The sequence below is a fragment of the Mercenaria mercenaria genome, chromosome 9 (assembly GCF_021730395.1).
Source record: "Mercenaria mercenaria strain notata chromosome 9, MADL_Memer_1, whole genome shotgun sequence".
NCBI classification, from domain to species: domain Eukaryota; kingdom Metazoa; phylum Mollusca; class Bivalvia; order Venerida; family Veneridae; genus Mercenaria; species Mercenaria mercenaria.
In genome coordinates, this window is record NC_069369.1 from 76,172,981 (window position 1) to 76,185,523 (window position 12,543).

At 35.1% G+C, this 12,543-nt stretch overlaps 2 protein-coding genes across 11 annotated transcripts in view; one reads left to right on the plus strand and one right to left on the minus strand.

Moving 5' to 3' along the window:
- Positions 1-10,698, plus strand: part of LOC123547502 (DNA polymerase nu-like) — a 34,556-nt gene extending 23,858 nt beyond the window's left edge. For 2 of the 9 annotated variants that reach the window (XM_053551750.1, XM_053551749.1), the window contains exons 14-23: positions 123-321; positions 971-1,051; positions 2,372-2,486; positions 6,225-6,307; positions 6,813-6,884; positions 7,509-7,568; positions 7,787-7,897; positions 9,113-9,191; positions 10,047-10,114; positions 10,519-10,698. In XM_053551750.1, the coding sequence (XP_053407725.1) occupies positions 123-321; positions 971-1,051; positions 2,372-2,486; positions 6,225-6,307; positions 6,813-6,884; positions 7,509-7,568; positions 7,787-7,897; positions 9,113-9,191; positions 10,047-10,114; positions 10,519-10,661 (1,011 nt within the window). In that variant the 3' untranslated portion in view covers positions 10,662-10,698. Of the gene's footprint in view, positions 1-122; positions 322-970; positions 1,052-2,371; positions 2,487-6,224; positions 6,308-6,812; positions 6,885-7,477; positions 7,569-7,786; positions 7,898-8,569; positions 8,683-9,112; positions 9,192-10,046; positions 10,115-10,518 lie in introns of those variants that run through there. The other 7 variants (XR_008372490.1, XR_008372489.1, XM_053551751.1 and 4 more) reach the window with 7 other exon arrangements.
- Positions 10,699-10,856: 158 nt separating this feature from the next.
- LOC123547503 (mini-chromosome maintenance complex-binding protein-like) overlaps positions 10,857-12,543 on the minus strand; it is a 35,988-nt gene continuing 34,301 nt past the window's right edge. For both annotated transcript variants that reach the window (XM_045334665.2, XM_045334664.2), the window contains exon 15: positions 10,857-11,265. In XM_045334665.2, coding sequence (XP_045190600.2) covers positions 11,148-11,265 — 118 coding nt within the window. In that variant the 3' untranslated portion in view covers positions 10,857-11,147. The remainder of the gene's footprint in view (positions 11,266-12,543) is intronic.

The window sequence follows — 12,543 nt, forward strand, 5'->3', positions numbered from 1 at the left end:
TAGCCTTACTTACATTTAAACTAACTTACTGCAGTTATTCAATTATCAAAACTTAAAACATGAGAATACCAACCTCTTTTGACCAGAGTAACTCTAATATAATTTTATTTACAATTTAATAGCTTCAGAAGTTGAAGTCAACCTATATTGATGGAATATTGAGTTGTGTAAGTGATAGTTACCTGAGGACACATTGGGATCAGACCGCAGCTGCTACGGGAAGACTCACTTCACATCACCCTAACATTCAGGCTATACTAAAACTTCCAGTCACAATTAAAGATCACCAGACTAATTTTATTGTTGGGAAGAAGTTTTCAGGTACAAAATATATACTTCCCTGGATTTCACAAAGATGCAAAGATGTTACATTAAAATTGTTAAGGTTCTAAATGTAATATTTCAGTATTATAATTTTATGTGCATCAACACTTGAAAACTTTAACTTTCACTTTCTAATTTGCCTTCTTGCTGCTAATAAAAGATTAAATTGCATTTGTTTGTTACTTTTTGTTTTTGCCAGTTGAAGTAATTAGACAACATTTTAGCATGTTAAATTGATATACTGATAAAATTGATTGCAGGAAAAATATGATACAGGTTGCTTGCAAGTTTGAATTTGTCCTTCTCTCAGAGCTTTTTTTTTTATGCCCTGTATGGGCGGCATATATTAATTTAATAGACCATCACTCTGTCTGGAACATAACTTAAAAACAGTATGCAAGGGATTTACTTCAAACAAGGAATACGGGTAGATGGCAGCTAGGAGGAGTGCAGTGTGCAAACTCTTTACTCTTAGGTTCATAGTAAATCAACCCCTTCCCTGCAACCATCTTTTTTTCAGCAATCTCTTCTAATCCTGACCATCTTTGTGCTCTTGAGAAAGGCTGCATTGTGTATAATACAATTACATTGTTATCTATAAACTTTACAATTTTGTACTGATGCTTTGTATTTTTTGTTATTGTAGAAGATAGTGCTGCTAGTGTGGTGCAGTTCAATGCGCGAGATCCCTTTATAAGTAGACCACAGTGGTCCTTGTTGTCAGCAGGTTTGGTTTTAGTTTTTAGCTCATCTGATTTTTTGAAAAAAAATGATGAGTTATTGTCATCACTTGAGCGGTTGTCGGCGTCGGCGTCTGCGTCGGCGTTGCCTGGTTAAGTTTTATGTTTAGGTCAGCTTTTCTCCTAAACTATCAAAGCTATTGCTTTGAAAGTTGGAATACTTGTTCACCATCATAAGCTGACCCTGTATAGCAAGAAACATAACTCCATCTTGCTTTTTGCAAGATTTATGGCCCCTTTTGTACTTAGAAAATATCAGATTTCTTGGTTAAGTTTTATGTTTAGGTCAACTTTTCTCCCAAACTGTCAAAGCTATTGCTTTGAAACTTGGAATACTTGTTCACCATCATAAGCTGACCCTGTACAGCAAGAAACATAACTCCATCTTGCTTTTTGCAAGATTTATTGCCCCTTTTGGACTTAGAAAATCAGTTTTCTTGGTTAAGTTTTATGTTTAGGTCAGCTTTTATCCTAAACTATCAAAGCTATTGCTTTAAAACTTGCAACACTTGTTCACCATCATAAGTTGACCCTGTACAGCAAGAAACATAACTCCATCCTGCTTTTTGCAAGATTTATAGCCCCTTTTGGACTTAGAAAATATCAGATTTCTTGGTTAAGTTTTATGTTTAGGTCAACTTTTTCTCTTAAACTATCAAAGCTATTGCTTTGAAACTTGCAACACTTGTTCACCATCATAAGCTGACCCTGTACAGCAAGCAGCGTAACTCCATCCTGATTTTTGCAATAATTATTGCCCCTTTTGGACTTAGAAAATCATTTTCTTGGTTGAGTATTATGTTTAAGTCAACTTTTCTCATAAACTATCAAAGCTATTGCTTTAAAACTTGCAACAGTTTTTCACCATCATAAGTGGACACTGTACATCAAGAAACATAACTCTATCCTGCTTTTTGCAAGAATGATGGCCCTTTTTAGACTTAGAAAATCATGGGTAGGACAATATTTCTATTACACAAAAAAAATCAGATGAGCGTCAGCACCCGCAAGGCGGTGCTCTTGTTTTACATATTTTCATTCCAGTACCTTAGCAGTGATAATATTATGTCAGTCTCATGTAACTTAAAACTCTACAAAAAGATCTCTCCCTTCAGAGGTATCAATTGTACAAACCAACAGGAAGTAGAATGTAACTATAGTTCTTTGCATACAAGAGCCTGACATGTAAACAATGTTTCTATTAAAGTCAGAAATACACCATGTAAACTTTTACAGCAGCAGTAATTGACTTTAAAAATGTAACTTTTGTATTTTAAATCGTGAAAAGTCCATTATATTTTATTCAGATTTCCAACAGATTGAGCTGCGATTGTTAGGCCATCTAGCTGATGATCCCATATTGTTAAATATCTTCAATGATACAAATGTACCTGATATATTTAATGCTCTAGCGGCTCAATGGTAAGATCTTTTATTTCATTCACTCTCTATTACACTTCCATGGAAAAACCAGTAACTGAGTGAACAAGGAGTATGAAGCAGTAAAGCTACAACCAAAGAAAGTTCTATACTTGATGAGTGGTTGACTTTAAAAGATGTAACTTCTTTCTTCAGTATTATCAGTGAACGATTTTTGAAACAAGAGGGCCATGATGGCCCTGTGTTGCTCACCTGAGTACTATTGCTCAAAATGATATGATCGTTTCAAACCAATCTCATTAGAAGCTGCTAAGGTGTATTCATTTAGATAAATAATAAAGGAGGTAATCTGTCATAAATTCAGTCAATATGTATCTTCACTGATTGTCCAAGTCCATCTGTTGACATAAATGAAATTTCAGATCAGTATCTTCATTAGTTAAGGAGTTATAGCCATTTTAATTTGAAATAAAGGGAGGTAACTTGACATAAAATCAGCCCATGGTTATCTACCCTGATTGTCTCAGTCCAACTAATGACAATAATGAAATTTCAAATAAGTCCTATAAGTACTTACTGATATAAATCCATTTTGATTACAATCAGGGGAGGTAATAAGATATAAAATAACTCTGGAACCTACGATTGGATCTGACAGGTTCGTCATGGAATTCAAGATTTATTGTTGTTGAAGATATTTTGGAAGTTTGTATCAAATCGAACAATAAATGAAGTCTCTATATGGCTGCAAAAGCCAAAATAGCCAATTTTGGACATTTAAGGGGCTATAACTCTGGAACCCATGATGGAACCTCGCCAGTTCAAGAAAGGAACCAAGATCTTATGGTGATACAAGTTGTGTGCAAGTTTTGTTAAAATAAAATTATAAGTAAAGCTGCTATTGTGCAGACAAGGGCAAAATAGCTAATTTTGGCCTTTTCAGGGGCCATAACTCTGGAACCCATAATGGGATCTGGCCAGTTCAAGAAAGGAACCAAGATCTTATGGTGACACAAGTTTTGTGCAAGTTTGATTAAATTCAAATCATAAATGAAGCTGCTATTGTGCAGACAAGGTCAAAATAGCTTATTCTGGCCCTTTCAGGGACCATAACTCTGGAACCCATAATGGAATCTGGCCAGTTCAAGAAAGGAACCAAGATCTTATGGTGATACAAGTTGTGTGCAAGTTTGGTTAAAATAAAATTATAAATGAAGCTGCTATTGTGCAGACAAGGTCAAACTAGCTAATTTTGGCCCTTTTAGGGGCCATAACTCTGGAACCCATAATGGGATCTGGCCAGTTCAAGAAAGGAACCAAGATCTTATAAGGACACAAGTTTTGTGCAAGTTTGATCAAATTCAGATCATAAATGAAGCTGCTATTATGCAGACAAGGTCAAAATAGCTAATTCTGGCCCTTTCAGGGGCCATAATTTTGGAACCCATGATGGAATCTGGCCAGTTCAAGAAAGGAATCAAGATCTTATGGTGATACAAGTTGTGTGCAAGTTTGGTTAAAATCAAATCATAAATAAAGTTGCTATTGTGCAGACAAGGTCAAAATAGCTAATTCTGGCCCTTTCAGGGGCCATAACTCTGGAACCCATAATGGGATCTGGCCAGTTCAAGAACGGAACCGAGATCTTATGGTGATACAAGTTGTGTGCAAGTTTGGTTAAAATAAAACCATAAATGAAACCACTATCGTGCAGACAAGAAATTGTTGACGGACGCACACACGCACAGACGGCGGACGAAGGGTGATCACAAAAGCTAAAAAAAAACGTAGCATTCCTTTAGTTCCTGTTATCAAACAACAACAAAATTCTTTTCTGTATATGAGTGATGTAGTGATGTACAACTAAGATGTTAAACGATAAATGTATATGGTTCATTCCATGACGAAAGTCATGTTAGTAACAAAATAATCAAAAATTGAGGTAACAAAATATTCATTAAAAAAAAGAAGATTCTTTCGCCTTTCAAAATATGAAAATTTGAAGAAGCTGTTTTCACTATTTAAGATGTGCTTTTAAGTAAGTCACGGAATGCATTTAGAGAAATGATGTCAAGAACGTTAAGAAAACAATATGACAATGTACATGGTGTGTATATTTCATGTCATTTGTTCAACAAATTTTGTATATAACTAATCTTCCAGGGTTTAGAACTATTTATTATGCAATAATTATATCATGTCCTTAATACAGGTTTTCTCGTAGAATGGACCATATATAAGAACAGACAAATCTGTATAAAAAGACTGTGTTTGACAGCCAAAAAGTGATCATTAGTGACAGTTGGTACAGGGTAGGGGGATGGGATTTTAAAAACCTTATAAGCCTTTAATTTACACTGAACCTTTATTTTCCCAACAACAAGTTGTAGTGTTCATGGTTGTTTGGAAAATAGAAAGCGAATTAGATTTTAAAAGTAACATTTCAACATTTGGACTGGAGGAGTAAGGGAAATATATTATTTTCTCAATTGTTCCTTGGATGACCTACCAAATTTTTTTTCAAATTCTTTCAACTTGGTACAAAGTATGGTCGCCAGGGAGCCTTGTCACTTTTTCATAAATGTATGTTGTGGCAACTTTAAAGAACTTTTCAGGTCATATTTTGAAATAATTGGTTACGGTTATTCAGATTTGTCAAAAAAGCTTTTTCACTAGGGGATATGGTCACTTCCATATCTTCTTGTCAGAAACTGCAAGCCCGATTTCAAAATAATTTCACACAAATATACCATGGGTATTGTTCAGACCATTAAACTTTGTCAAAAATATGGTTGCCAGGGAGGACTAGTTAGTTTTTCCTAAGAACTTTGGTGATTCTTTACAAAGATTTTTCAAATTAATCAGATTTGCAAAAAGCATTGCCACCAGATGGAATTGTCTCTTTCCTTTTATATATGCAGTAGAAAAAAATTAAAATCTTCACAGAAACTTCTGGCCTAATGTTGAAAAAGATTCACATAAAGGTATCTTGGGTGATCCTTTATCACGATTGTTAATTTTTTTCTGATTTGTTAAAATAATATACTAGAGCTGCAATATAAAAATCATCAAATAAAATCTCCTAAACCACTTCAAGTCAAATTTAAGGATAATTTCATACAACAGTTCCTTTGGTAACATTCTTCTTAAGTCATATAAACAAATTTGATTTGTTGAAAAAGCAAGACTGGCTTTGAACAGACATGGCAGTTTTCACAATATTTTGGCAGAAAAATTAATGTTTCGTAGATGATTCATTACCAAAATTATTAACTGTTTTGAGCTGTGAAACTCAGGAGAGTGGTCTAGGGCTAGCATGGCCCTCTTGTTTACCTCTGTTCTTGAAAAAAAAACATCATATGGCACATGAGCCATAACTCTTATGCCAATATTTCATGAATTATGCCCCCCCCCCCCCCTCACCCTTTTACTTAAAATTTCATGTTTTAGTTTTGATGCACTCACTTTTTTCTGTAAGCACTAAATATATTAGTTCCAAAAAGATGTTCCATATTATCACCCACATCATTTTTCTAATGTACCTAGAAGATTAGGGGTATCCATACTCCCAAATTTTCACTCGTTTGGATTTTTCTTGTCAATTCAGAAACTTAACACATTAAATGTTTGAGGTTTTAATGACTTCAATGATGGCTCTTGTTCCTCATATATGCTTCATTGCACTATCAAGCACCAAAATAGTTGAGCACATTGTCACCTCTGACAGCTCCTGTTTGATAGTACCAGTAAATGAGTAATTCTTACATTACATATTTTCAGGTTGAGTAAAGCTGCCACGGATGTAACAGATGCTGACAGGGAACAAACAAAACGTGTTGTGTACTCAGTAATGTATGGCGTCGGTAAGGACCTGCACGCTATTTTATTTGAAAAAAAATGTCAATGAAAACTTGAGAAATAAGAGTTGAATAGAAATGAGAAAAAAAAATAAGATGATTGTAATCAGATCTAAACAGACTGAAGTGAAGATTTGGATATAGTTGGAATAAAAATGAAAGGAGGGATTTTATATGCCTCAAATTGGGCGCTTGGCATTGTGTGGATTTTGTCCCTATCCTAATGTAATCTGGCTTCTCGAGACAAATACAGTATTACCTAGATCAGAAATGAAATTCTTTCAAGTCCATGGCTCAAAATTTCAGTTCAAGTCCTTTTTCCTGTTATGAAATTATTATTGATATTTAGATGTGTTAAAATGTGTGTCAAAAAGTAGCTAGCTCATTCTAATATAAATGGAATTCCAGATAAAACCTGTACATAATGTTATTTTTATTTATATCTTTTAAACATATATTGCCAATATTCCTTATCATGAGAAAATAAGACACAGCTGGACTTTTATTTCAGGAAAGGAGAAATTAGCAGACTACCTGAAATGTACACCAGATAACGCTAAAGCTGTCATGGCTAGTTTCTTATGTAAGTATGTTTAGTACTAGACCATACAAATGCAAGAAAATCTTTTCAGGAACTTTTGAAAATCTCATAGTGATTTTGAATTATATGCGAATAATATCCTAACAAAAAATCCTATGCTGTTGCTGTCATTGAAGCATTCTTTTCAGTATTTTTGATTACCTTAAATAGTTTTAATAGTTGGACATCTGATCCATACAAGACGAGTCTGGTACCCTGTTGTGTGCGAGAGTTAACATAACTGATTCTGTACTCTCCACAAGCTACCGACAACTTCATCACATGTATCAAAAGTCGAGAATGAATCACGTCAGGAATGCTTTTATTTTTCTATCAAATTGTCAAAGGACATTCTTGTCATCCAGGGATCAAACTAGTAATTTCTTAAATTCATAGCTCTGGATTTCACCTACTGTGCTAACCAAGAGGCTCTTCTTGTGTGGCAACATTTTAAATGTGAACATAGGTAAAAGTTACGAAATTCTTATATGTAATAGGAAACATCACTTAATCTACATTCAAGGAGTCTGATTAGAAGTCCTTGTCCACTTCTATTCTTCCTATAAATTTATCTCACACAATCATTTTCTTTCTAGTTTACATATGGCATAGTTATTTTACCTTCAGTGAAGTTTCCAGCTGTAAATCAGTTTACGAAGTACTGTGTGGAGTTTTGCCAAAAACATGGTAAGAATATTTCTAGGAATTTGATAGCACTGTTTCTATGTTTGATACAGGATACACACTGTTTCCATGTGCGATATAGAATACACAAAAACACGTACACACTGTTTACATGTTTGATAAAGGATACTCTGTTTTCACGCTTGTACAGGATACACATACACATACTGATTTCATGTTTGGTACAGAATACACATATACTGTTTACATGTTTGATACAGGATACACACGCACTATTTTCAAGAGACGAAGATTGTTTCCAAACATCCGACATGGGAATCCTGCACTGAGAGCACAGGCAGAGAGACAGTGTGTAAACTTTTGTGTGCAAGGTATTGTTACATTACATGCGTGTCTGGATTTTGTTTAGTTTTAGGATAGTACACCCATAATGACAACTGGAAATTACTGTTCTTTTACATATTCTCAGAATGCAATTCTGGCGTTATCTTGAACGGAAAGTCATGGACTTGTATCAGCTACATCAACATTCAAAGTACGCCAAAAGGCCGTAACAGAAAACGAGATCATTTTTTCAAAATACTGTATCATTAGCCATTTGACCTCTCACTTGTTTTTCCTGATTTCCAACCAGTATTGAATAGTTCCCAGCAGATAACTGACAGCTTCGTCATCTCTCAGTTGTGGATGAAGAAAGAGTTTTGATGTGGCCAATGTTCCTGGGTTCGTATCTGTTTTCTGCAAGTACCTGACAAAACTTCCTGGTATCCGATATCTGTGGAAGAAGAATGACTGCAGACATATTGCCTACTGTCAACTTTTTAAACTACTACCCAAGGGATTAAGTTTGCAACATCTTAATTGATAATCCTATGTCTAACCTACTGAGCTGTCGTTAAGGCAGGTCTTTTCTGGTTGAGAATGGCTTAAAAAGGTTTTTAATCTGCTTCCCACAACTTCAAACAATTAGGGTGTGTACAGTTTTCTCAAAGGACATCAGTGAAAAGTTAGCCAGTTTTATTTGGATTTTGTTTTGGCGGTAGGGATGGAAACAAACTTTATAGCTGTGACTTGTAGTAGTGATTTACAGCTCTTTCACGGACTTTTAGAAGCCGATATATTGCTTGTGCATTGATCGTCGTTGGAAGTCAACGAGGTCTGTATTTATGCCTTATAGTATCGGTGATCAACTGTTCAAATAACACTTTGTGTAACAATAGCGAGCTGTGAAAGCTACAGTCCAACAACGTTTCTAAGGTATATTAACAAGGTAAATTAAATTCATAAAAGAAATAATGAAATTCAGAGGTTTCATTTGTAAACTTAAACATTTGTTAAAGTCTTAGATGATCAATACTAGTACTTTGTGTAGTAATTTAATTTCTTGGACAAAAATTGTGCTTTTGGCCAGAACAACCGTTTTTGTCGTGAAATTGGAATTTTAAATATAAAATGAATGAGAATTTGCTTGTTTCTATGGGTGGACACATTTACAAAATCCCTACAAAAATTAGTGGCCTCGAAAATTAAGATTTTCACTTAATTTTTTGGGTACAAGTTACGTAACATTTTTCTCGACACACTAGGTTCTGCTGCAGACATTTGTAAGGCTGCTTTGCTGCAAGTAGAGAATGCCCTTGCTAAAAATCCAGACATTAATGCGAGGTACAGTATCGAAATTTGTACGTTCACGTGTAGAGACATATTGTATAATAGTTTTTTTGTTGGGTGTAATCTCACACCGACACAAATACAGGTCTGCGACTTTCCAGCTATTCATGGAAAAAGACCCCAGGGCTTTATATCATCACAGGTGGGCATTTGGGTAGAACCACCGACTTCCTCACATTACCATAAATGAGACTCGAACCCACATTGGTGAGGGGAAAGTGATTTAAAATTACCGCCTTTAACCACTCGGGCACTGTGTTTTGTGCAAGTTTTATTTTGGTACATTCTTTGGCTGCAAGTACACAATACCAGTTTGTTACAGCACTAACAGAAAACCGATTATTACAAAAGTGCAAACGCATTAGAATTTGGTTGCATCTTAAGATTTTGATACAAGCCAAGTTAGTTTATGATGTGTTGAAAGAGACTGGTTAAGATAATTAAGTAGCAAAGCACAATATTTCTTAGGTGGACTATTGAACCAAAGTTTTTCTAGTTAGCCGAGAACCAAATCAGCTGCATATTCTATTTTCTTGGAGAACGTCAAAATAAATGTTTATCTTTGAAACACATCAGTCGGACATGGTTATGTGCAAAGGATGAAATACTGTGAAATAATTTAATACGGTCATTTTGCCCAAAGTGGCTTTTTTTTGTTGGTATAAATGTATCAAGATAAAAGAATTGGGACTTTTTTGTGCATTAAATTTGATGCTACCACTAAATTCACAAAAATAGTCCTTCACAAATACTATTATTCACAATATGCCAGTATAATTTTGATTTCGGAGCATCCTGAATCTCAGATATTCCATGTGTCCTAAAACTGCTGAACCTTTATGTTAACAGACTGCTGGTCCAGATCCACGATGAACTACTCCTGGAAGTTGCAGACTCCGATTTAACTTCTGTTACAGGTTTGCTTGTTCATTTCTTTTTGGTTTAGTGCCGTTTTTCAACAGTATTTCAGTTATGTAATGGCAGGCAGTTAGCCATACCAGTGTTCTGGATTCTGTACCAGAACTTTATATGAATAAGAGGTGGAAGACTGTTTTGATTCTGCAATCTAGTGCTCTACCTTTTAACCTGTAGATCTGTGCTCGACCTATACATTTAGCTAAAGGGACGGATTGTTACAGGTAGGTAGAACTATTACTGGAAAAGTATGATTTGTTTGACCACGAAGAATGAACTCGAAACTTTGACATGGTGTCACTAGTAGTTATGCAAGGTGCTCGCTTTTCGTATGAAATTGTATCCATTACATTGCGTATGTATACAGAAATGTTGCAGGGTAGACATATATTATGTAATGTTTCAGGACTGGTGAAGAGTGTAATGGAGAGTGAAGAGAAGCTGTGTGGCTCAATTGTCAAACTGAAGGTGCCTATACCGGTGTCCGTTAGTGTAGGAAAGAAATGGGGACAGATGGAGTTTATATCAGTTACATGTAATAATGGGTAATCCCCAACTACTCAGCAAGCCTGTTGAAAACTGCTTTTGAAATAACAAAACCATGTATGTATACAGACAGACATGACAACATTCAAGGAGATATAATTATGATCATATACAGCTAATACTACAACATAAATGATTATTGCAAACTACCTGTAGCATTTATCAGTTGTCCTAAAGGGAGGAATAGAACCATAAATGTAAGAGTATCCACTTTTAATTCAAATATGTACATATTTATAAGGCTGTAACAGTTATGACAAGGCTATTACAGTTATGTACGACTTTCAACATTAACTGTGGTGTTCATTTTTGATCTATTCTTGTCCTTTGAAAACAATGATTTTAAATATCACAAAAATGTACTCATTTCGAGTCAGCTACCAAGAACAACTGCACTCTTTCTGTTATATAATTTACACTTGTTAATAAAAGTCATTCCGAAACTAATTTTATTGTGTTGTTGGCATACTGGTGTTAAGATTAAATGTTTTAAGTTCTCCTCTCTGGAATTTCAGCTACTCTTTGCTTCCGGCAGTTTTCCATGACTTTAGCCATATTCCAAGTTTCTAATGTAGGGCACGACTTCAGGTCTGATAAACTCAGCAATCTGAAATATAACTATACTCGTCAGCATAAATAGGCTGGAACTCTATAAATGTTTCAGTAAACATGAGCTGTTTATAAAACATTTATGCTCCCGTGATGGACTGTCCGCAGTGAAAATGGGTATGTTATTTGATTAAACTGAAAAACTAAAGGGACAATTTACTAACCCATCATGCAGGGTTCATACGCGTCAGGGAAAAAATTTTTTTTCAAGGTCAGGGAATTGTCAGGGAATTTTACAAAATGTCAGGGAAATTTTGAAATTTGGAAAATGTCAGGGAATTTTCTGATCTGGTTAGGCAACAATTTGTAAAGGTTAAGGCAGTTTCTTCGAATATTTCTTTTTTCATGAAAGCTATCACACTTACAACAATTAAAGCATAATTTTAAATTATATGCATATATCTATATTCTACATATTTTTCAAATTCCATATAGAAGAAACTGAAAGGGATTTGCACCCCTTACCTCCTGAGCAAATCTGGTGATGGCTATATCTAATGATTCGATCCCCTTCTCTCCTGTATAGTGTCCATTACACATAGCCATTACTATATATACACACAAGGCTCCAATAACACAAACATATGGTCTTTATTTTATACAGTTTCAATATTTGAAGAAGGATGTTTTTGTGATACGAGTGCCTTGTGCATGTGGCTAGTGCTTGGTGCATGCAGTTCAGCTTTTTAACCTTTCAGGTGTGACTACTAACCACTAACAATGAGCAGGCAGACTAGATTTAATGTCGATTGGTTTGTATCGTACCGAACCAAAAAGTCAGGGAAAATGCTTTCATGTCAGGGAATTTTGTCTGAAAGAATGTGTATGAACCATGCCATGGGCAATGGCTTTGGTCGAACTGTATTCCTGTTACTTAGAACTGTTTTCCGTTCCGAAAACCCATCACATGCTGACCCCCCAAAAAGCGAAAGTGCCGATCTACTGACCACAAGCTATCATCACATGAATTTTGGCGTCCAAAGACCTGAAGCAATATCCTGTTACTGACTTAAAATCATTTAAAGTTTCATTGCCAATGTGACCTTTAACTCTGACCAGCCTAGAACAATTATAGGACCCACAGACACCCATAACAAAAATGGTCATCAACTAACCAAATACGATCATCTAATCAAGTTTGATGACTATAGGTCAAAGGATCTTTTACTTTATCGAGTGATGACTGACCCAACAACAGGAAGTAATATCTACTGACCAGATGCAATAATCCCATGAAATTTGATCACTGATGGTCCAAGTATTAGCTATTTATTGG